The 24,743-nt window shown below is 44.3% G+C and overlaps 1 protein-coding gene across 4 annotated transcripts in view; it reads left to right on the top strand.

Moving 5' to 3' along the window:
• Positions 1–24,743, top strand: part of DLGAP4 (DLG associated protein 4) — a 332,681-nt gene that overhangs the window by 211,595 nt on the left and 96,343 nt on the right. For all 4 annotated transcript variants that reach the window (XM_053393983.1, XM_053393984.1, XM_053393981.1 and 1 more), the window contains one exon: positions 10,720–11,769. In XM_053393983.1, the coding sequence (XP_053249958.1) occupies positions 10,816–11,769 (954 nt within the window). In that variant the 5' untranslated portion in view covers positions 10,720–10,815. The remainder of the gene's footprint in view (positions 1–10,719; positions 11,770–24,743) is intronic.

Here is a 24,743-nt window from a genome sequence, read left to right as displayed (position 1 = left end):
TTATGTGTATAGACAAAAACATATACATACACAGAGATACATGCACATGTGGGATCTGCAATGTATCCCCCTCACCTCCAAATAGTAATTCCAGCCTGCCTTGCTCTCCTCCTCCATTTCCTCTTCCCCATATTTCTTTTCCAACAGTCAACATTGCAGGGCTGCCAGGCATGGTCAGTCGTCACTAGACTGTTCGGATGAGGGAGTTTGCCCTCTTTGGTTTTGTTTTTAAAATATGTTTCGTACTTCTCTATACTTTAGGGCAGGCTTGGAGAACCTTTGCCCCTCCATAGGTTGCTGTGCTGTCCATTGGCCATGCTTGCTGGGGCTGATGGGAGTTTTAGCTCAGCAGCATTTGGAGGGTCAAAGGTTCCCCAATTCTGATTGAGGGTTTTCTCAAGTATGATGATACTTCCCTCTTGTTTTGCAGTGACCCTGTTTTTGTTCTAATCCTAATAACACAGTTTAAAAGGCCATGGATTGTTTAATTAGTGGAAGGCCTAGGAGAAGGGGAATGTTTTTGCCTAGCACCTAGAGATATGTAACAAGGCACCAGGCGAGCTTCCCAGAGGAGAGCATTCCATAAGTGGGGAGCCAATGCAGAAAAGGCCCGTTCTTGTGTTGCCACCCTCTGGATGTCTCCTGAAGGAGGCACATGAAGAAGGGCCTCAAATGGTGATCACAGAGTCTGGGTTGGTTCATAAGGGGAGAGGCTTGTTAACAGTACGTTTCCGAGCACAATTCAAAGCGTTGGTGCTGACCTTTAAAGCCCTAAAATGGCCTCGATCCAGTATACCTGAAGGAGCGTCTCCACCCCCATCGTTCTGCCCGGACACTGAGGTTCAGTGCCAAGGGCCTTCTGGCTGTTTCCTCGCTGCGAGAAGCCAAGTTACAGGGAACCGGGCAGAGGGCCTTCTCGGTAGTGGCACCCGCCCTGTGGAACGCCCTCCCACCAGATGTCAAAGAGAAAAACACCTAGCAGACTTTTAGAAGACATCTGAAGGCAGCCCTGTTTAGGGAAGCTTTTAATGTTTAATAGATTATTGTGTTTTAATATTCTGTTGGAAGCCACCCAGAGTGGCTGGGGAAACCCAGCCAGATGGGCGGAGTATAAATAATAAATTAATATTATTATTATAGTTCTGAGAGTTATTAGGATACAACCCCCCCCCGCCCCATTCCCTTCACAGAGCTACAGTTCCCAGAGTGGTTTAAAGAGTCAATCCGAGGCCTTAGATATGGTTAATGAATGTGCTGTGGAGTCTGCCATAGCTAGTGTAATGACTAATACATTAAAAGCTGGATTTCTCTTCTGGCTTAAAAGGATGGGTTCCTGGTGGCATAACTTTAGGAAGTCCCGCACATAACCTGCATTCACACAAACAATTTCATTTCCTGATGGATCCACCACTGAAATGTCCTTATTTCATTGCCAGTCAAAGATCTGGCAGCAATTTGAGCAACATCCGAGAGAAAACATCTTTCAAGAGACTTCACACAAAGACATTTGAAAGAGTACCTATTGAATCGTTCCCTGTTTCAAATGCAGCATCTTCTGTAATCCTTTATTAGCAGCTAGGGGATATATGTGATAAGCACACGTGTATTGTTGGGTGATTGAACCAAGAAATGGAGGAGCAAAACTAAATTGCCACAAAGCTTCAGACGTTTACAGAAGTTGTGTTTAATACTGAAACAGGACAAAGAGGAGATCCCACCTGCCCACAAACTGCATAAAACATACAAGTACCTTTTTGGCACAAGGTTTAGTGAATCTGGAGGTTGTGGCATTCTGTAACAAAGAGATGAGATTTGCTTGCAAAGATTAGAATAGATTTTGATAGAGTTATTTTTAGCCTTGGAGTGTTCCAAAACACTTACACCACACCCAAGAGCCAAAATGAAAGGTGATGTAAGCCCATCTTTGCTCCCCAGTAGCAAGACTCCTTCTTCACACTCATTGTGTGAGGGTGTTGGAAAAGCCAAAACATGCATGCTGGGAAACCAGGAGAAAGTGCAAATTGAATGGGAGAGAGTATTTTAGCTCACAGCTTAACACTTTCCTGTAGGCTACTTCTCTTGATATGCTCCTGTTGCCTGGGTCATCGGTATACCAGTGAAGGCAATTTTAACTTGTTTCGCTGTCCTTCACCCTCTGTGACAAAGGGACTGCACAGAATCCAGAGGTGATGTGCAAAAGTGTGTGCAGACAATGTGCTAGGTATGTCTCAGCTCAAGTTAAAACGTTCTGCAGAAACCAATAGGAAATATTTTCCTTGGCTGTACCACTACAAGCTGTAGGAGTGGGAAACTGCATGTCTCAAGCCAACAACAACAACAACAACAACAGAGTACAGGTCCACCTTCCTGCACAAAGAAAAATCATGAGAATACTTATCTTTGATGGGGTAGTTTTCTACATACTCTGACTACTGGCCGTGTTGGCTGGGGCTGATGGGATATGTAGTCCAATAACATCTGGAGAGCAACATGTTAGCCACCCCCGACCTGCTGCCTGAAGTGGTGCAGTCCAACAAAGTTTCACCACTTAGCATATAAATTGGCCCAGAGATTAGAAACTAGTCAGTAAACATTGAATGGCTGAAGACAGGTGTAGGTGCTCATGCAGACCAACAGCTAACACTGGTTTTACTTGATTGTGGTAAGCCAGGAGCAGTGAAGGGAAACATCTTTGATTCAGTTCCCATTTAAAGGCAAATCCACCTGGTTGGCACTTTACAAAACAATGTGCAAACTAAAACACAGCCGTCCTTAGGAATCCTCACTTTTTGAATTTTGCAATGCAGTTCTCCAACCAAGTATTATGTACAAAAATGCATATAATAGGGGAAAGTGTGCATAAAAATACATGTGAGTGAAAACAACATACAAAAAAGGAAATATTAAAGGATATTGCTTTGCAGAAATAGGCACGTTGGGCAAAATTGCATACAAAAATGTGCATATAAGCATAAATCTGTACAAAAGTGCCAGGAGTAGCTAATCAGTGGCCTTGCCTGGACTATTTCAGATTCATCAGTAGTCCTCCATATGTTCTTGGACTCCAACTCCCATCAGTCCCAGTTTGCATGATCAATGGCCAAGTATGATGGGTGTTGTAGCCCAATAACATCTGGAACCATCCCATGTTAAGCATTCTTGCACTTATTGCTATTATACCAATGAAGAAAATGAAGGTTTTTCTGAATGACCTCTTCTCTGAAATTGGAAAGCTGTTCTTGTGAATTATAAATGACTTTCCTAGTGAAATGTAGAAAGACATTCAAGAGCATTAAATAAAAACCCACAGTTTCCCAGATTATTAAACACTTTTACTGGGCATTTATCCTCTGTTTTATTTTTTATTTTTTGCCATTCTCAATCAATTACTTAGAAAAGAAATTGTGTTATGCAAAAAGTCCAGGGTTATTCTGTGCCTTCTCCATTTGCATTTGCAAGTGATGCTATACTGCTTAAGGGGAAAAAACTGAAGGGCTTTTGAACCTGTATGTTCAAATAATCCTAAAAGGCTTGTAATTGTTAGCCAGAACTTTGACTGCAATAGTGTAGCACTCAAGAGCTGAAAGGGGGTGTCCTAAGGGGGCTGTGAAAAGGAGGATATGGAACCTGAATTTGCCAAGTCATAAGAAACCCCATACCAGCATTGGGGAACCTCCAGCCCATGAGCCAAATCTGGCCCTCCAGCATTGGGCCTGTGAGACCATTCCCCCCAAACCATGCCCACCTACCCCAGGTTCAATTCCCCAGCATCTCCAGGTACAGCAGACAGGGGCCCCTATTTGAAACTGCAGGGGGTTGGGCGAGATAACCCCTGGGATCCTTCCCAGCCCTATAATCTAGGGAGAGTTGCAGTCAGTCCATGTAGACAGTAGTGAGCTAGATGGACCAATGATATGACTCAGTATAAGGCAGCTTCCTGTGTAAGCAGCAATAAATGAGTTAATTGCTGCTGTGCCAAGGCACTTTTTTATTTTCAAACTATAAAAGGACAAGAACAGGAAGATACAGCTCATTTTGCACGCAGAGAACAGCTTCTTATGTTACAGAGAGGCTATGAGAACTACTCCTCCCCTTGTGCACTTCTTTGTAGTGTCTGAGATATTCCCTGCCCATTTCACCACACTGGGCAGGGAGAGGAAGGGGGGGTGAGGTCCAATTTGGACATACATTAAGAAAAAAGCAAGGCAAAACACAAGTTGTTCGAGCTTCTGTCCTACGTTAAAGCAGGGTGTCTGCTAGCATCTTTTTCACTGCTGCAGAGTTGAGGCTGCCATACCTTGATGCACATTTGTTGCTTCCCGAAACAGCGGAAGAATATGCAGCGCAGCGCTCCCCAAAGTACTGTAATATCCTGCTATATAAGACAAGCTTGTACGCTGGCCATCTCAATGATCCGTCCAGCTCAGCATTCTGTCTACCCACACAGACCACATTAGGTGGCTGATGTCTCAAGGAAGTTTGCAAGCAGTGCAATGGAGCAATGTGACCCCCTGTTGCTAACGCTCAGCATCTAGCAGTCAGAAGTAATGGCTCTGAAAATGGATGGTTTCACTAATAGATTTGCCCTCCATGTAGTTATCAAAGCCAGTAGTCCAACTATTTCACACCCAGGTCTCAACTGTAAGCCTGCAGCATGGAAACTACTTCAATATTTTATTTATACTATCTATGTCCGTATTTCCTCTTTTTAATAATCCCTCTCTTCTTCCCTCCCCATTCTTAAATTTTGAAAGCTTTTTTTAATAGAAAACAGCACAGCACTCCTTAGGACAGGATATATTCTTTTGTGGGATATTATCTGCCAGTTGAACACTAAAGATTTAAACTTTTAAAACGGAAAGCAAAAGTTATTTATGCTAGTTGGGAAACAACATGACCAGTAACAATTCCAGAACTGCACTGCTGATGCTCTCTACAAAGATTTAATTTTGTGTGCATTTGTGTGTGTGTGTGTGTGTGTGTGTGTGTGTGTGTGTGTGTAATACTGCCTATCCTCCAAGGAGCTCAATGGGGTGTACATAGTTCTCTCTTTCTCCAGTGTATCCTCACAACAACCCAGTGAGGTAGCTTGGGCTGAGAAATAGTGATTGGCCCAAGGTCACCCAGTGAACTTTATGTGTGTACAGTGGTACCTCTGGTTGCGAATGGGATCCGTTCTGGAGTCCCATTCTCAACATGAACAGAACGCAACCTGCATCTGCGCGTGTGCTGGTTGTGATTCGCTGCTTCTTCGCATGCGCGTGACATCATTTTGCACATCTGCACATGTCCGAGTGGCAAAACTTGGAAGTAACCCTTTCCGGTCCTTCCAGGATACTGTGGGACATATCCTGAAAGAACGTAGCATGAAGCAGACGTAACAAGAGGTATGACTGTATGGCGATTTGAACTCTCGCCTCCTGGGTCTTTAAAAATGCCATCATTGTACCCTCTGATTCTGATCTTAAGGATGGCCTGTTACACATCATGAAAAGAGAGGAAATGTGCCACCAAGACAGAGTCTACAGATCTACGTAACATTTTCATATGCCAGTTAATACATATATAAAGGTAAAGGGACCCTTGACCATTAGGTCCAGTCATGACCGACTCTGGGGTTGCGGCGCTCATCTGGCTTTATTGGCTGAGGGAGCCGGTGTTTGTCCGCAGACAGCTTCCGGGTGATGTGGCCATCATGACTAAGCCGCTTCTGGTGAACCAGAGCAGCGCACAGAAACACCGTTTACCTTCCCGCCAGAGCGGTACCTATTTATCTACTTGCACTTTGATGTGCTTTCGAACTGCTAGGTTGGCAGGAGCAGGAACTGAGCAATGGGAGCTCACCCCGTCGCGGGGATTCAAACCGCCAACCTTCTGATCGGCAAGCCCTAGGCTCTGTGATTTAACCCACAGCGCCACCCGCGTCCCAATACATATATAGAAAGATGCAAATTTGTAATTAATTACTGTACTTCAGTTGGCAATGCAATACATCTCACCATTGTGAAGACTAAAACCAAGTGACCTCTGTGCCCGCTCCCAGGTTAAGTATTGGAGAACCCTCTTGCTTTCCCTTCCAATGGTTCTTTTATCTTTAAACTGGATCTGGACTGGACAGCCCTGAAAACCAAGCATGCCTTCAATCAGAGGACTGTCCTCTGTAAAGTAGGACACGTGGCCACCTTGCTGGTGCTCAGGCTTTGAGTGTCATCACTTATGTGGCCGTAACAAAACCACCCACCCAACAGGGAGGTATCAACACAGAAGGCTGGGGCAGGGGAGAACAGGAAGCCCAGAACAGCCCAACGAGGACCGAGGTACTTAGTGAGGATGGCTAACTTTTGGGGAAGTGAGGGAGATAGGAATGGCATGGCTGGAATCCTGACAGCAGCACTGCAACGTTTTCTTGCTGGTCCTACTTGCTCCCGATAAAACGAAAACAACAAGACCCAAGCCCTCTGTTTCAAAGCTTACAGCCTGACATTTCTGTTGCATTCCTGACGCAGCACCTCTTGAGTACTGGACTTGGCTGCTTAAGACTGTGTACTTCACCTCATGCTGATCAAAGTTTCTGCTTCTGTTTATTATAGATTTCTGGTGTGTGTATGTGCATGTTTCCCCCCGCCCTCCCCATCGCCCTTTCCTCAAGTGTGTGTGTGATTCATGCCTTTGGGGAAGCTCAATTCAGAGGCAGCTGCTGCTTCTCAGTGGGGCTCCTGTTTCCACCCAGCCATGCGGCTCAGTTTGACAGGCACCCACAGATCTTAAGCCTTTGGCCAAGGTCAAGTCACCTACTGAGCCAAGGACTCAAGAATAGACAAGATGCCAGCTAAAGATCCCCCAATCTGCAGCGTTCTACTGGCTCTCTGCCAACTCTGTCTCATTAGCCACACTTTAATGGCTGCTTGCTTAGTTTGCAGAGTTCTTTGCCTGCTCCGTGAGGAAAACACTTGGTCGATTTTGAAAGCATGATATGGCTGAAAGGAGAGAAATAGGCGAAGTGCTTTTCCTATGAGTTTTGCCTTCCCACCCCAAAACATCCCCCCAACAGAGAGCTGGACTACTTGACAGTCTAGCTGAACTATACTTTTGCAAAGAGAAAAACATTAGCCAAGTGCCCTGTATTATTATTATTATTATTATTATTATTATTATTATTATTATTATTATATTTTATTTTCACCTTTTACATGTATAAAATGTCATAAAAACAGCTAGAAATAGTCGGTACGAAAAAGAACTGAAGCTAAATTTAGAAACCAATGCAAAATGAACGTCTAAGGCAGAGACCTTTCCATCTAGCAGGAAAGTCTTTCCAAAACAAAAATGGCTTGAGTTGTTTCTGGAAAATACAGAGAATGTGTAGCTATTGTAACTCAACATATTTATGTGTAAACTAACACTTATCATAATTAATCCCTATTGAGATTCTCCCAAATTAATCCCAGGTGATGTGGGGGGGTGGGAAGAGAGAGACATAGCCACAGCAGCAGTCCCTGCCTCCAACTGGGAATCCCACTACCATTAACTTGAAGGTCTATCTAGAGCAAGAATGGCCAATATGGTGGTCTCCAGATGTCATTGGATTACAGCTCCCATTATCCCTGTTGATTGGTCATGCTGGCTGGGACTGATGGGAGTTGTAGTCCAACAACATTGAGACAGCACCCTAGTATAGAGCCTCTTCACGTACAGCTTCACATGCATAGACTTTATGGAGAACTTCAAATGAATGTATGTATGTCAGGGCAGGGGTGTAGCATGGGGGGGCTTCTGGGGCTATTGCCCCACGTGCATTGGGAAGGGGCACGCTGCTCATGCTGCCCTCCCTGAGCCAGCCCTGCACCGCAGTTTGTGGAGGGCGGCATGAGAAGGCTGGGATCCAGGGCCCGTGGCTGTTGTGTTCTTCTCATGCACCTCACCGAGCTGCTTTGGGAGGAGTGTTTCCATAGCATGGCTCAAATCTTTCAAATGACTGCTCTTAAAGGGCATAGCACTGATCTACCACCCGAAATAGTGACCTCCTCCAGTTGCAAGCCTTAGACTATCATACAGTGGTGCCCCGCAAGACGAATGGCTTGCAAGACGGAAAACCCGCTAGACGAAAGGGTTTTCCGTTTTGGAGGTGCTTCGCAAAACGAATTTCCTATGGGCTTGCTTCGCAAGATGAAAATGTCTTGCAAGTTCCTGCAGGGTTTTTTTCCCCTCCCCCCCCCTTTTTCCCAAGCCGCTAAGCCGCTTATCAGCTGATCTGCTAAGCCGCGAAGCCGCTTAACAGCTGGTCGCTAAGCCGCTTATCAGCTGATCCGCTAAGCCCACTAAGCCGCTAATAGCGCTAATCCGCTAAGCCGCTAATGGGCTTGCTTCGCAAGACGAAAAAACCGCAAGACGAAGAGACTCGCGGAACGGATTCTTTTCGTCTTGCGAGGCACCACTGTACAGAGTTACAGGTTGTGTGGACCTGATGTCTAGAACCAGGAAAATGTTTTGTAAGATATGCTTACAAGACATCACAGATCATCACAAGCCAAAGCCTAGTCCCCCTGAGCAATGACCTGGCCTGACAGCAGCCAAAAGATTCCATCAGTAAAGCAGAATGAGACATCTTGTCACTCTTTTCAGGTGAGGAGGTGTCGCTAAAGAAGGCAAGCAGTGAATCTGGTCACAATCTGCTTGGACGTCCTTCTACCCAGCAAGCTCCATGGAAAGGAACACAATGCTTTTCCTCATCTGTTATTTCTCCTAATGAGGCTTGTTGAGGAAAGGAACATCCTGGTTAATTGTGCCTTCTATCAGGTAGTGGGAGGGATGGAATGGCTTTCGATACTGTGTGAAGAATAGGCTTTCCACCTGTGGCATGTAGAGGAGTGCATAAAGCATATGTCTTATCCTACATCGGGACATTAAAACTTGAGATCCTGTAAGCCAGCCAAGCCTGACCAGATGGCCCATCAATATCATTTCCCACTTCTAATGATGGTGGCCCAAATACCTAGCAATTCTAAAGAAAGCAGGCATGAAAATGCAATAATGCACCTGCCTACCCCAGCTATTTCTGCAAGGATGAAAGCATCTCTTTGCTCTGGGGTAGGAGCTAATTGCTTGCAGCAATCAGGAAGGAAGATTTGATGGCTATTATCTTAGCATGAATAGCTGCAAATGCTCTTACTAATGTGGGATTGTGTGCAGAGGACTCTGTGTTCCTCCTCTCCTATATACATATTTATGGACAGATCCATATGGATGTTCCAGAGCACAGAAGCATGACTGATGCTCCTGAATTGTCCTTGACCTTTCTGCTTGTCCAATTAGCTTTGCTGAGGGGGTGGGGGAGACGGAATCATGGCCCATTGCTATGCTGCCCCAACTGCCTACACCCTTCAAGTCGCTTGCATCTTCTCTCGGCGAGTTCCTCATTCAACGCCTTATCATTGCAATCGCAGGGAGCTTGAGAGTGCCTCGCAGCTGCTTGCTTCTAAACTCTGGAGTGCCTAATGCACAATAGCATGATGAGGAATGGAAAAGGAGCCAAGCCAAAGCCCTTGGCAAGCCGGGATTTGTAAGGGAGGAAAAGAATAAAAGAATAACGTTGCCTTTCATATATTTCCGCAAGCACTTATCAAGTCATAGCTCTTTCATGCTCCAGTAGTTCCGACTGTGATATGAGGCTAGATCCATCCTCATAAAACTCATAGGCAACATTATCGGGAACAAATTCATAAGGGAATGGAAGAAAGTTACTTGATCCCTTTATACATGTTTTTCTTACAGCTTGATTCTTTGATCTAAGCTTGTTTAGTCCCATTGATTTCAGTTAGATTAAATCATCTTAAATCTAAGTGCTTCTGGTTTAATTGGGTATGAATCAGGCTACTGAAATCCTTCTTGCACCTCTAACCCAAACTGGCTCTTAATATTGATCTCCGAGGTTTCCTTTAAAGAATGATTAATCTATGGGTTTTCCAGGTGATTCTAGAGCTCTCTCCCATTTATAAAGTTGGGGGTAAAGTGACTGAATGAAGAGTGCATAGATTTTTCACTCATTTGGATCCATGACTTCATATGCCCTCAAGCAAGCGGCAAGATATTTTGAAATTCCCAGCTAATTAGAATGAGTTGATGATGCTAGATGAGAACAACTGGAAACATATTTCATGGGTGTCAGCTTAATAGGCTGGGAGATCTACAAATTCATCTATGAAACCGAGCAGATTTTCTTCTCAGATTGTGAGGGGAGGGGAATAATCAAAAGAGAGCAATTTAAACCTATTCTGCTTTGACTGTCCCAGTTTATATGTATCCTGGATGCCATAATGTCCATTTGGTCTGCCAGTGGTGTTTATGTTTACATCTGGGACCTGTTAAACAATTTTGGAACATGAAGTACACCTTCTTCAGGATTCCAGCCATTCTGGCCCCCTCCAGCCATGGTTTTCTGCCTGACACCCCCTAAAACAGCCAATAGGTATTCTATAGGCACTGAGCATGCTCAGTGTTGTTGTTTTAAGTTCTCCCCCCACCTTATCCTTTTTCTATTTATTTATTTATTTATTTTTAACTTCTGCAAAGCTTGGGGTTCCTCTCAAGCCTACAGATGCCTGTCTCTTGTACGCTGGTGCACATTTTGGCTACATGCAAAAGAACACTACTGCCTAAACATTGGAAAGAAAGCATGTTCCATCCGTTACAACCTGTCTGTTTGTCTTTCTTTGACTCTAGGACAATCTCCCAAAGGAGAGAGCGTGACCAAGGAACAGAGTTGAACCATCCACAACACCATCCTCCAGAAGCAATGCTCTAGGAAACCTTTGCACCATGAAGGGGTTAGGAGATAACAGAAGCCGCCATCTCTCTGATAACCTGGACTCCCCTCAAGACTCTCTTTATGCCACCCAAGACAGGAATCCCTATCTCCTCAGCCCCACAGACTCCTACACAATGGACCCTCGATTCCCCACGCCCAACTCTCTCCACAGCGATTGCCTCCTTCCACTCAACAACCAGATTTCCAACAGCAGCACATTTCCACGGATCCATTACAACTCTCACTTTGAAGTGCCCGATGAGAATCCCTTTCCAAGCCATGCCCAAGCCACCAAGATCAACAGGCTCCCTGCCAACCTCCTGGACCAGTTTGAGAAGCAGCTGCCTGTCCACAGAGATGGCTTCAGCACCCTCCAGTTCCAGAGAACCTCTGACGCCAAACACCGGAGTGAGAGCCCCGGGAGGATCCGGCACTTGGTTCACTCGGTCCAAAAGCTTTTTGCCAAGTCCCAATCCCTGGAAGGTGCGTCCAAAGGCAGCATGAATGGCAAGAAAGGCACTGAGGACTCAAAGCAGAACCGCAGGAGTAAAAGTAAGGACCGGGCAAAAACCACCGAGACGAAACGCAGGACCAGATCCAACATATCGGGCTGGTGGAGCTCAGATGACAATCTAGACAGCGACACCTGCAACTATCGCAACCCTATGGGCCTCATGACCCTAGGCAGACAGCCTGATCACAGCCAGCCTAGGTACTTCATGCATGCTTACAACACCATCAGCGAACATATGCTGAAATCCTCCAAGAGCAATAATGACCTCAAGGTCACCCCCTGTGCCAACATCCCCATCAGCAGTGAGTCCAACTACATCAAGAGAGGCTCCTGGTCCACGCTCACACTCAGCCATGCACGGGAAATGTGCCAAAAGGCTTCCGCTACCATCGATAGAGCTTTGCTGAAATCCAAGTCCTGCCATCAAGATTTAGCCTATCAGTACTTGCAGGTGGGTGCTGTGCTCATTGCATGAATGTTTCATAAAGGGCACTCTGATTCACTGTGGCCAGCAGTCTTGTTTGCAGGGAAGTAGCAGGGTTGCAGCAAAATAAATAATTCATTCTGTGTTTCCATCCATTCAAGCCATCCTACCCTATTTTTGCATGGTCACAAATAGAGCTTGATGGGAAATTTATAATGGAGGCTTTCCTATTCAGGTTAGACTCGGGAGGAAATATTCTAGTCTGAACTCCCCAGTTATGACAAAAGTAATAACTCAGGGTCCCTTCAGACTGTCAGTATCTTGCAAGACAGATTCAAGTGCATACTAGAAACTTAGATTTGCACATTTAAAGTGTTCACCATCAAGGACTACACTAGGTGGATAACTATTTAGGTAATGTAGAGATATGCCTGGACAAGATCTGAACAGCTTGCTCTCCTTAGGTGGGGAAAAGCATCCCATTAAGACTTTTGCTCGCCACTTATAAAGCCCACTATCAGCTATTCTCTCTTACATAAGGGACTCCACTAAACTCATCCCATCATTTTGACCATTTTAGCATTCTTACAGTCAGAGTCACTGAAGGGTTAGATGCAATCCTGTGAACTCATTTGGACGAACACCGTAAGAGTGTAAAATACAGAAGTTTAAAATCAAGCAGGGGACCATGTTATCCTTGGCTGCTCTCAGACATTTCACTGATTAGAAAGGGGCAAGTTTTCTTCTGTGTTAATAAAAAATATACGTAGGAACTGTGCTTGATCTGAAGAAGAAAAAGTTCTGTGTCTTTACCCTATCAAAACTGGAAGTAACTCCGTAGAACATCTCCATTAACTTTGTCTGTCAGTGTGATTTTATTGGAGAGTTTCAGTGTCTGAAACTGTGTTAAATAACAAGATAGAAGTAGATGACAGGGAGAAAACGTTTAACAAGCCTCTGAAGCCTTTTTCTACCAAAGATATTGGAGCAGTTATTTGTACCTATAGAATCCCTTAAGGACCTTTGACATGAGGCACACAAAGTTTCTTATCAAGCTACATGCACGTTACTTGACATTTTTTTCCTCCCAATTCCAATGAAAATTTATTTATTAAAAATCAAAAGGCCATGATTCATGATGTGAGTGTCCTCACTCGCATAAACATAGTTGGAAATGTTGTTGTTGTTTTTACTTATCAGGGATCAGTTGTGGGAAAGGAATAAAAGGAATCATCTTTATGAACACAAAAGCATTATTTGGTGGCATTACTAGGTGGCATAAGATACACACCTATAGAGTTTGGGCAACTCCCCATTTCCGAGGGGCTTGCATTCCAGGTCAAAGCATGTTTCATAAACCCACTCAACACCATCACACCCTGCCCCCATTACACCCATTCCGCCCCCATTCTTCCCTCTTCTGGATACAAAAGGATCTGTGCAGCAGTGGTCATGCATCAATTGGACTCTCCTAAAATGGTTGCCATCTGTAATACAAAAATGTTGGCTGAATGTTGTCCTTGAGACATAAAAGCACATTATTGACAGTATAATGTAAAAAGCTGCCCTGGACATAAGTTAACCCAGCTTTTGTTACTAAATGGTTGAGTTGAGTTCCTCCTCCTGCGGTTCTTGCAAATAAAAATTAGGGAGAGACTTTACTCAATTGAAGACCTATTTAGAAATGTACCATCGTTTGTATTTTCTATTCCATTTGTGTCAAAACATTACAATTATAGGCAAGTGCAGAAAACTCCCAACTGATTGACATTAAATGAAAGATATAAGCAAGATATCAAAGCTGCTTAAAAATAATTCAACAGAAGCCCTGTGAACCTCCTCACTCTGCCCTGCTACTGACATCAATTGGCCAGATCCTTGAAGTGTGAAATAAGTTCCTTATTTCTCAATGGCCCTTGTTTCCTTTCCTGTGAGACGTGCTTGAATAACATACCATAATTGGATCTTGCATATGAGTTTGTCTTGGAAGAAAGGGCTTCTGATCCAAATGCATTGATGCTAAATTGGATAATTCCGGGTGTGATTTCAGTTTCTGCAGATCCTGAGTCCCCTCCCCCCCCCCAAAGCCACTATACTTAGTTATGTTATATTGGGCATCAGTATAAAGCAGCTCAGGATCCCGTCTCATTCTCCAACACAATTAAGTCATACAAGACACAAAGCTAAGTGCAATTAACAGTCACTGTTTAAATGACAGCAGAGCATGGGTGAGGAATCATAGAATCATAGAGTTGGAAGAGACCACAAGGGCCATCGAGTCCAACCCCCTGCCAAGCAGGAAGGAGAGGTTTAACTCTTTCTCTCCATTTTCCAAACCCACCATTGTGTTTCAAGGGAAACTCCCAAATCACACTTGTGGAGTCTTCTGAATTGCATATAGCAGCTTCAGAATGGAATTTTTTGTTAGGATTGTGCTAGGGAGGGAAAGAGTTAAGCTTCCTTTCCTCATCCCCCACAATCCAGAGGCAGCTCAGGTTTCCCTCTGCTGCTATTTACATAACAAAATCCATGTGCCTCTTAATTGCATTAAAGCAATACTAATAATAATAATAATAATAATAATAATAATAATAATAATAATAAATTTTATTTATATCCCGCCCTCCCCAGCCGAAGCTGGGCTCAGGGCGGCTAACAACAATAAAACAATACAAAAGTACAACACAAACAACACTCTAAAATCATTCATTATAAAATTAATTAATGATGTATATATGATGTATAGTTAGGAAACTAACCTCTTAAGCCAGTGCTACTCAGCCCAACAATCCCTGTTTCATACAGTATAGGAGAGTTTCATGCATCCCTAAACCCCAAACAGCATCTGCTTCAATACAGGCACACATATATGACAGGATCACAGCAGCTATGGATGTTGCCTCTATTTATTGCTGTGATTGTTGCTGCTGCTGTTTGCAATGGAAATCGGATCTGCCATAAGATAACTTCAATTCACCACTGGACAACGGGGCTCCATAAAATACCCCCCCCCAAAAAAAAAAATCAGTGGCTTTTTTTAGTTTGCTGTGAGTTTGACTCACTGTTAAGGTATTGGCTGGGAGTATTTGTGATAAGGCAGAGGGTGGCAGGTGGTTCTATTCTGCCTTCCCCAAGCTACAAGAAGTGCAAAAAAAGACTTTGCAGAATTGGTTTCCTTTAAAAGAGACTCCGGGCATGTTTGTAACAATTTACATGTGCATTAAGAAGCTGTTTTAGGGCACAAGATCCCAGGTGTCTGGAGCCAAGGATTTGGGCATCAAGAGGTCTACCCTCCTTATTCGTTGATGTACGGGATCAGCAGCTTGCAAGCAGAGGGAATCTACTGCTGGTCTGATCTCTGCTGTTCTCCAGCACCACCACTGAAGATGGCCAGAGAGTATACTGCAGTTTCAGTTGAGCAGGAGCTCATGACCAGAGGAGCTAATAGGATACCATTGGCTTGTCTGGGCCTGCCTCCTTAGTCCCGGCTGCTTATAGTAGCTTTGCGACTATTACTAGGCTTCAAAATACTATGAGCTGTAAGTACTCAAGCCTAAATTCACACACATACACACACACACCTTCACTGCAAATATATTCTTTTTTCCAAGACACTTATCTAAAGCTTTTGTCCTTTAAGAAAAACCTTTGAATTCCAGTCATCCGAGCAGATCCTTGATTACAGTGAATTGGCATATTTGTATGAATGATTCTTCTCAACCCACCTTGCTCCAGGGAGATGTTATTGCTTACAAACATAACTTGATCATTGCCATATATTTCCCAAGCCCTCCAGCTTTGTTGCCTCACCAGGTTTTGTGATTTTTGCACTTTGCTGAACTCTTTCAAATGTTTGGCACATGAGAATCTTAGCTTTTGTACTGAGAGGCACATTTCTATCTTCCATGGGTTTATCTTTGGGTTAGTCAGCACAATCCTTTAAAATATGACTGAGCTATCGTTTTCCTTTGCATTGCCCTTATGGGAATCCTTCATAGCACGATAAGCAGTCCCTGTGGAATGGATTGGGGGTGGGGTAATGTCTTGCTGGGGTACACTATCCGTTTCGGGGACATGAAAATGCACATCCTTTATATTGGGAGGGGATGTGTGCACAGCCTTCAGAAAATTAGGCAGGTTTTTTAAAAATGCAATAATTTAATGTGATTCCTCCACCTATAATCTAAATTGGCACAGTCCCAGGAATACTGTACCATGTTATTACCATGTGGTTTTTGAGGGGCATTTGTTTTATGCAGAGCTGCATTGTTATAGAACCCTTATAGAAAGTCACATCTAGCAAATCTAGATGGTAAAGCTGATAAAGCCTTGAAACAATAGTGATGAGACTATTATTATTCTTAATATTAATATTAGTATTATTAATCACTTCCCATGAAATTACCTCAAAGCGATTAATGATTTTAAAAGTCCCAGATTCAACTAACCCATCGTGCTTGCAGAAGCCAACACTAGAGCTCACACTAGTGCAATGGGTCCCCCCCCCATGTCCCCTGTTCCTCCCCCAAATCCTCTCTGAAAGGTCAAGTGATCCCACCACCCCACAGAACAATGCACAGGCAGAGAAGAGGGAGAATCATTCTGTCTGGGAAACAGAACAGAAGGATCAGAAGAGTGCAGGATTGAACTCCTCCCATTAAGAATTAAAATGACTTAAGAAGATAAGAGCCCTGAAGGATCAGACCCAATGCCTATCTAGTCCAGCATCCTCTTTCCAGTAGTGCTCTATGGGAAGGCTACTAGCAGGAGAAGCATGCAACGTCTGTAACTTACTATTGTTCCCCAGTAACTGGTAATTCACAGCACAGTTGTCTACGTTTCTATGCGGAGATAAGCTCCCTTGAGTCCAGAAGGATTTCCTCCCAGGGAACTGAAGCTTCTAAGCCTGGACATCCTCCAAGTTTGGGTACTGTGGGATAAAATGGGCACAGAGAGAGGTCATGCCCTCTGTTGACTAATCATCTCTACCAAGGACATGCACAAAAACAAAGTAGGCACATTGACTTTGTGTCTGTTCTTACATTTTACGTTGCTTTTAAATTTGTTTCCAGTGCCGCACACACCACTCTAGAAGCTGGGGAAACAGTGCAGTGACTGAAATGACCTAACCTTGCCTCACAAGAGACTTCTGTGCCCTGAGCAGTCAGCTGGAAACCACTAGACAGGAGCACAGTGCCACAGTTGTGCATTTCAGGGTTACTGATTAAAACTAGAAATGGATATGATGAGGAGCATTGCTGAGATCAAGGCTTAGAGCTCGGCCTCCCCATTCCAGAGGCCAATGGGGTTTAAAGTTTTGCAAACGTAATAGGTTCAAAACTATGAACCAGGTCTTGCAAGCTTATTGCAGCGGTATGAAAAATTCAAGATAAAAATATCCAAATCTATACTTGCCCCCTATTTGCCTTGAGTGGATAAGCTTCTTCTACCTTTCCCCATGCAGTCATATAGAATAGAAACTTTCAAAGTGGAAGCTGTGTGTGTGTGTGTGTGTGTTTTAAGTTTATTTGCAGCTGGGAAAATAATCGTGGAACAATGGTCTCTGTGGGAAATGTGGGATTTGCTTCGATTCAATATAGAAAAAGAGAACTGAGGATTTATGAAATCTTCATTCGACGATTTCTAGGCTTAGCTTGAAGTGCTAGGTTTCAAAAAGCTGTGCAGAAACTGCCACTGGGTGTGAGCTGGACTGGGAGAAAGTGGCAGCACATGGGCAGGGAGGAGAAAGGGACCAACACTCCTCAGGAAGAGGAAAGACTGAGTGTCCTTTGGCTGCACACCTCTTCATTATTCAAGGAAGGGTTATGGCTCAGTGGTAGAGCATTCACTTTGCATGCAGAAATTCCCAGGATCCATCCCTGGCATCTCCAAGTGGGACTGGGAGAGAATGCTGAAGATCGGCTACTGGACTAGATGGCCCACTGGTCTGTTGTTCCTAAGTACAGAGAAGAGGTTTAAGTGAAGCATTTATTCAACTTTTAAACAGCCCTTCATTCAATCATCAAGGGCAATTTCCAAAATACTGGGGGAGGCTGGTCTATTATTAGAGCAAATGGGGCACTTGCCTGCCTTCTTATGTGCCTCTGATCCAGGCACTGGCTGCCAGCTAGCTTCCCCATCCTTAGTCTCAGCAAGGAGGAAGATGGGAGCAAGGACTAGAATGAATTAGCTCTGTCTCTCATTGGCTCTGGCGCCACCTACTGTTGGGCTCCCTGCCTTCCACCCTACCAATCCCCCCGAGCACCAAGTAAAATACTGTTTAAAACACTGCCAATAAAAACTATTTAAACGGTTTTAATAAAATAATTCTTGAGTTTCAAACCACTTTAGTATCAACAAGTACCTACAGTGATGCCTTCCAGACTCTCTCATGGCAGCCTAAGCAGGCCTTTCGATGGCTGTGGTTGTGCTTGTTTCTGGCTCTGGCTCCACCTAGTGTTGGCCTCCTGCCTTACACTGCATCAGTTCCAATGGGCACCAGCCACCACTGGTGGCTTTTGCAGGGAGCCTATAGACTGGTGGACCGTCCCAGGCTGCATAACAACAGCCTGTCTATCCAGCAGCTCTTTATTATGGTTGAAAGAAAGTGACACACAGACCCAGCTCACAAGCATTTTGTGTGCTAGGTTAGTGAGGGATGTGGGAAATAAGTCAAAAGCCCAGAAGCTTTATTGCAACCAGAGGTGTCAGGTGCTATTACTTTGTCAAACAAGCACAAAATATTTCATACAAGAATTGCAAGGAGCGGACAACGGGTTTTCACTGTGGGGTTCTGGTGATGCAGACGTGCCGGTTGATTAGCAAGTGTCCACATCTCTCTGCGTCCTCTGGGGACAAGATAGCAGTGACAGAGACTGACAAAAAGCTGTGAGCTCTCGAGCCAATGAGAACTCCCAGCCAGCACTTGTTTTATTTATGAACTCTCCAAGGCTTCATATTAAACAGAAGTGAGATGTTATCAAAACACTGTTTTATCTCATTCGGAGCCTCTAACCGTACAGGTACCATGGGCAGGAGGAGGGAGGTGTTAGACCGCCTGTCTCTTCTGCCCGGTAACTGAATCTGCAGGGAGATTCCCACAAGGTGATCCAGGCAGCCTCTTTCAGCCTGGCATGATCCCCTTAGAAGGCTTATAACTGGGCGAGATGAGTCCCTTTTCCTTATGACTCTCTTCCATGGTCAGGCTGCCAATCTGAAAAAGAAATGATCACATTTAGACTGTAGGGTAGGCTTCTGCATGGATGCTGCATTGGTCACATAAGGAGTAGAAACAGCATTGTGTCTTCCAGATGTTTTGGACCAGAACTCCCAGCAGCCCCCATCAGCAAGGGAACTGTAGTCCAAACCATCTGGAGGACACTGGACTGAGGAAGGTTGGAGCAGAATCTTTCCTCTCCAACATCTACAAGTAAAAACACCTGTCAGCTGCTGAGAGACCACACCCTCCAACATCCCAGTGAGGCAAATCAGAACATGACCTTTATGGAGGCCATGCCTCTCTCATGCAGGCATACCCCCTTTCACTCAGGCCACGCCCCTTCCCTCGGCTCCCTCATTCCTTTGAGGATGGCAGTATCAGCACGTGTTCCATTTGCTATGCCTTCCAAATGGCTGATTTGTGGCCTTTTTTAAAAAAAGAATGAAACAGAAACTGGGCATCATCCAGAATTGGCTGGAAAGTAACATCAGGGGTCAAGGCATTAGCAATAAAGATGGCCCCTCGGCAATGCACCTGCATGGTAACAACAGATCGCTTACATTCTCCATGGCTGCCATCTTGTCTCTTGTTTCAACTCTTGATTTTGGCCAGGCCACTGTTATAATGCTCTGCGGAGCCATCTTGTGAAACGGGCCAGCCAGAGAGCTGCCTGTCAGATTCTTTTCATTCCTTCCCTTGCCTTCACTTCTTTCATGGAGGCAGCCATTTCCTTGCTTAACAACAGGGCTTCATTAACCATATTGCTAAGCACACCACAGAGCAGGGACCCAGCCCAATTAGGGCCCCTGCTGCTGTGGTTTAATTATTTAGGGTTCCCCAATGTGAAAAGCATGTTCATTTTGCTCCCAGCACCAGGTTTCTTTCAAATTCCTTGCAGCTGAGAATGCACTGCTGTTCTTTCATCATAAAGCAGGGCAGCATTAAGCATCTCCCCAGCTTGAGGTAAATGTAAACCAACAGTAGCCTGACCGCCATGGTGAGTAGAGGATTCTCTGTCGTGCAAAATACTACTTTGCAGGACAGGGAAGAATACATGGAGCAGAACTTTTTGGGCTTCTGTATGTGATCATATGTGTGACGGACAATGTATACAATTGCCTGGGCTTTTATGAGCAAATGGTGGTAGATGTGAGGCTGCATGTTTCAAGGCAGAAGATGGGATCCAATTGGATTCCACTTGAAGCTCTTGTGCTCACAGCTGGGAGAAGGCCTTAGCTCAGTGTTAAAGTACATACTTTGCATGCAAAAGGTCTCAGATTCCATTCCCAGAATATCCTGGCAGGGTAAGGAGAGAAACTGGATAGCAACTGCCATTAAGTGCATTCAGTGCTGAGCTAGACTAGATTGACCAGTGACCTGTGTTTCTATTGATCCAGTGGAGGTGTCCGCTAATGGAGGGGAAAGGAGGGGATTTTTTGCTAAATCCTTCTTACAACTATAGAAAGCATACACACACCCAGCACTGTCTTCCGTCCTGTTCTGGAGAGTCCGCCAACTCTCTGAAATGGATTTTTGTGGGTGCTGGGGACTGTAGGAGGGAGGAGGGGTTGCATTGCATGTTCCATTAATGGACAACCCTCCTGAAAAAAACCCTTCTGCAGTTGCAAAAGCACCAACTGGATTCCACCCAAAGAGCCTCAGGAAATGACTTGGTAAATTCCTTCCTCTGTGCTTCTTAATCTGTCACTGTCTGGCCACATACTTTCTCTGGAAAGTTCATTTCACTCTTTTCATATAACCTCGCATATAAGGACCGCAGTTGTTCTGCAGTCACTATACATTCTCATATCAATGTCCTCGAATGCATGCAAGATTCAAGTATAGACCTAAGGGTACATCAATCACAGCTACTTATGAGAGATTAATACTCCTGTATAGAGTGAATATGCTTTAACCTATTTGCATTCACATACTGGTAAGAGAGATAATTTTCTCATGCTCTCAGAAGTGCACATTAGTGTATTTCAGAATCCTTAGGCATTCTTTTTTTGAATGAAGTCCCAGTTGTTGCCTTATGGGACAGAAACGTGAGCTTATGCAATGAAACGGAACCTTTCTGGACAGGGAAAGTCCAAGAACCTAAGTTGCGTGAGACCTTATCTGAGGTTTTCAGAATTCTGTTGGAGAACCTAGACCCTTCCCATCAGGGGTAAAGAACTAGTGGCGTGCAGGTTGCTGGACTACAACTCCCATCATCCCTGACCATTGGCCATGATGTCTGGGGCTGATGAGAGTTGAAGTCCAACAACATCCTGAGGGCCTTATAAAACTACAGCTTCTAATTCTTCCTGGAAAGAGGGGATGACAGATCAGCCAGGTTGAAGTCTATAGTGTGGACTGTGGATATGTCTTTAGACTACAGCAGTGGTTCTGACTTTTTAAACTAGGGCCCACTTAGGATGGCTTAAAATTACTGAAGCTCACCAGTCACAGAATGGTGGTGCAGGGACAGAGCCAGTATCAAAATGGAAGCAGATGGAGGCAGAGTTTGGCATAATCAGTTGGCAATTGCTGACATCACTTTCTACTGATACCTATTTCTTCTTTGGAAACTGCTAAATTCTTGACCCAGTGTTTTCCTTGCACCAAGGAGTTCCATAGTTTAGCTTTTCTCAAACTAAGTACAGACATTTGCTCCTTTACTCAGCATGCAAGGAGTTGCTGCTACTGGCATTGACCCAATTAGAAGCCTAGGGCACAGCTAGGGGACGAGGTAGCGGGGCATTGGGCAAGTTGCGGGACATTGGGCAGGCTGTGGCTCTGAGCACTACCTGAAAGTGACCCAAGGCCCAAACTAGCTTTTAATATTGTCTTGTTTCAAGAGACAGTTCCCATTTTAAAGAATCGTCCTTAGTCAGTATCATAAAAACTCTAGTGGGCATTCCAATTAACTATGAGGCACTGGTATTCCAGAGACGCAACATCACAGCTCCAGGTCCCAGGTTTTGACATTTTGCATTACCAGTGCTGTTAGCTATTCAGCCTTGCCTTTAGCAAGATTCCCTCCCCTTTTCATCTTGATGCTGATCTTCATCTGAAGGAATATATGTATGTTGGGTCCTGGTGTATTGGGAGCCTATGAAATAAGAGGCTTGATGTTTAAGGGACAGAACATCCCAGAATCAAATGTCATGGGTTTCATACAGCAAAAAAAAAACCAAAAAAACCAAACCAATCATCTGAGATGCCCTCTGTCCTGTCAATCCAGAATAAAGCCTGAGACGGACAAGTAGCAGTTTAATATTTTTATGCCAATTTGCAATCTCGATCTGTGGCTGCTTCAGCTCCCATTGTTTTATCTGTGAAAGACTTCTCTGTTGTGTGATACCAACCGACCAGGGATCACCTCATCAACATAGTGATTGACATAGATCAACATACTGATTCATATACTCAACCAATGCAGCTACATGGCAATATCATTGAGGGGGGAAACCAATCCTTCACTGAATTTAGAACCTGAAGCAATCTGGGTTATTGCTGGCTTTCTTTTTTAACTGAGACAGTTTGTCTGCTCACTCTCACTGTCACTGTCAAATTACAACTAAGAGGTTTGTGGCACCTTTAAGACTAACAAATTTATTATGGCATAAGCTTCCTTTGGACCACAGTCCACTACATCAGATGCATGAAGCATATTTCAGGTACATAGATTGGAGAAGGTTATAGCACTAAATGTGCTAATGACCAAATGCCTGTGTTGTCATTTTGTGAATGACCATTGTTCAAAACATAATTATTACCTTCTATACTTTTTTGAATTTCCTTTCCTTCTGACCTCACAGAGTGCATACTTCTGAACAAGAGATAGGGGGGAAATGTGTTTCTTGGAGATTATGCATACTAAATTGAGGATGTCCATATTGCCAGGAGAATGTATCGAGTGCAGTTGTTGTTGTTGTTTAGTCATTTAGTCATGTCCAACTCTTCGTGACCCCATGGACCAGAGCACGCCAGGCACTTCTGTCTTCCACTGCCTCCCGCAGTTTGGTCAAACTCATGTTGGTAGCTTTGAGAACACTGCCCAACCATCTCGTCCTCTGTCTACTGTCGTCCCCTTCTCCTTGTGCCCTCCATCTTTCACAACATCAGGGTCTTTTCCAGGGAGTCTTCTCTTCTCATGAGGTGGCCAAAGTATTGGAGCCTCAGCTTCAGGATCTGTCCTTCCAGTCAGCACTCAGGGCTGATTTCCTTCAGAATGGATAGGTTTGATCTTCTTGCAGTCCATGGGACTCTCAAGAGTCTCCTCCAGCACCATAATTCAAAAGCACCAATTTTTCGGCGATCAGCCTTCTGTATAGTCCAGCTCCCACTTCCATACATCACTACTGGGAAAACCATAGCTTTGACATATGCTCATCCCCCCCAAGATCTGTTGGAGATTATGCATATTAGCCTGATAATGTACAAAATTCAACTGAGATGTTCACATCCACCAAAGCTTATTGGGAACTCTGCATAATTTCCAAGAATCCGGAGAATGTGCACAATTTCCTCTTCATGGATAGATTATATACACATTCTCCATGAGGTCTGGTGAATGTGCATAATGGCTGGTTGTTATGCAAATTAAACACTCAACTTATATTCTCCATAACATGTATCTGTGGGAATCCAGATACATGTTCTTTGTATAATATACAGAGAATCCTATCCTTAAATTTTCTTCACTAGCTGACTCCAGAGAGTCTCTCTGCTGCAAAAGCCCTCAGATTGGAAGGTGGATTTTCCACTCAGCTGCTTCTCTCTTTCTGTTTACGCTCTGTTTCTTTGGGTGATCAGGGGATGCTCCTGGCACATTTGTGGCAATGGGAGATTCGCTGCAGTGCTCGAAGCTTCCTCTTCTCTCCCCCCCCCCTTTTCTCCAACCCACTCATTATCCTAGGATAGAAATAATAGGTAATTAATAACTTTTCGAGAAGCATACATTTCCTGAGCCTAATAATCCTCTTGGTGCCGAGCTTCCACAGAGATGATTGGTCAGTTAGGCATGCGCTGAAGGCATAGCATCCTTAGTGCACCAAGAAAGGTTTTGGAATGGGGGGGGGCAAAGTATACAGTAGAAAACTCGGTTGGCATGCTTAGGTTCAAAAACTTGGGCATGTCAACAACATTTCTTTCCTTCTCCTCGGATGTAGCCACAAAACTAAATTGGAACAAAATATCTGCAGTAAAGTTCATAACTTCTCATAAAGTTCAACTGAATGGCTTCATAAGCAAGTCACAGTGGGTCACTGTCAGTTCCTCCACCTCTTTTGGGCCAAAGTATAAAAGGCCCTGTACTACCCAGAAAAGCTCCCCTGGGTGGCATAGTGAGGATACAATGGAGGCAGCAAAGTACTTCATTTTTGGATGTATTTTGGGTTTTTTGGTTGATTCACCTGGAGTTCTTCTCCACTTGCATTCAAGCCATCCCCCCACTTGTCTACTTCCCAGCAGCATGATAGAGCCATGTAGTGGAACAAAATGTACTGGGTGAACTCTGCAGTTCTTGCTGCCTTGCCTTTTGTGTTGCCATTTCTGTGCCTTGTGTTCTTCCTTGAGTCTTCTCACTGTTTCCCCAATGAACCTCCCTCTCCTTGAGAGTTCTGGCGCATGCCCAGCTAGCAACTAGCAACTCTACTAATCATATTCCTGGATTGGGACTGCACTTGTTGGGGCAGGTTCCCAATTTCCGTGGACTCACTTTCCCAATGAAGCTTTCTTTGACTGTAAGCAAAAGGTTTCATAGGAGTTTGATGAATGATGAATCAAGAAAAAG

Source organism: Podarcis raffonei, chromosome 6 (assembly GCF_027172205.1).
Source record: "Podarcis raffonei isolate rPodRaf1 chromosome 6, rPodRaf1.pri, whole genome shotgun sequence".
NCBI classification, from domain to species: domain Eukaryota; kingdom Metazoa; phylum Chordata; class Lepidosauria; order Squamata; family Lacertidae; genus Podarcis; species Podarcis raffonei.
Note: the sequence above shows the minus strand (reverse complement) of the source record. Positions and strands in the feature narration are given on the sequence as shown.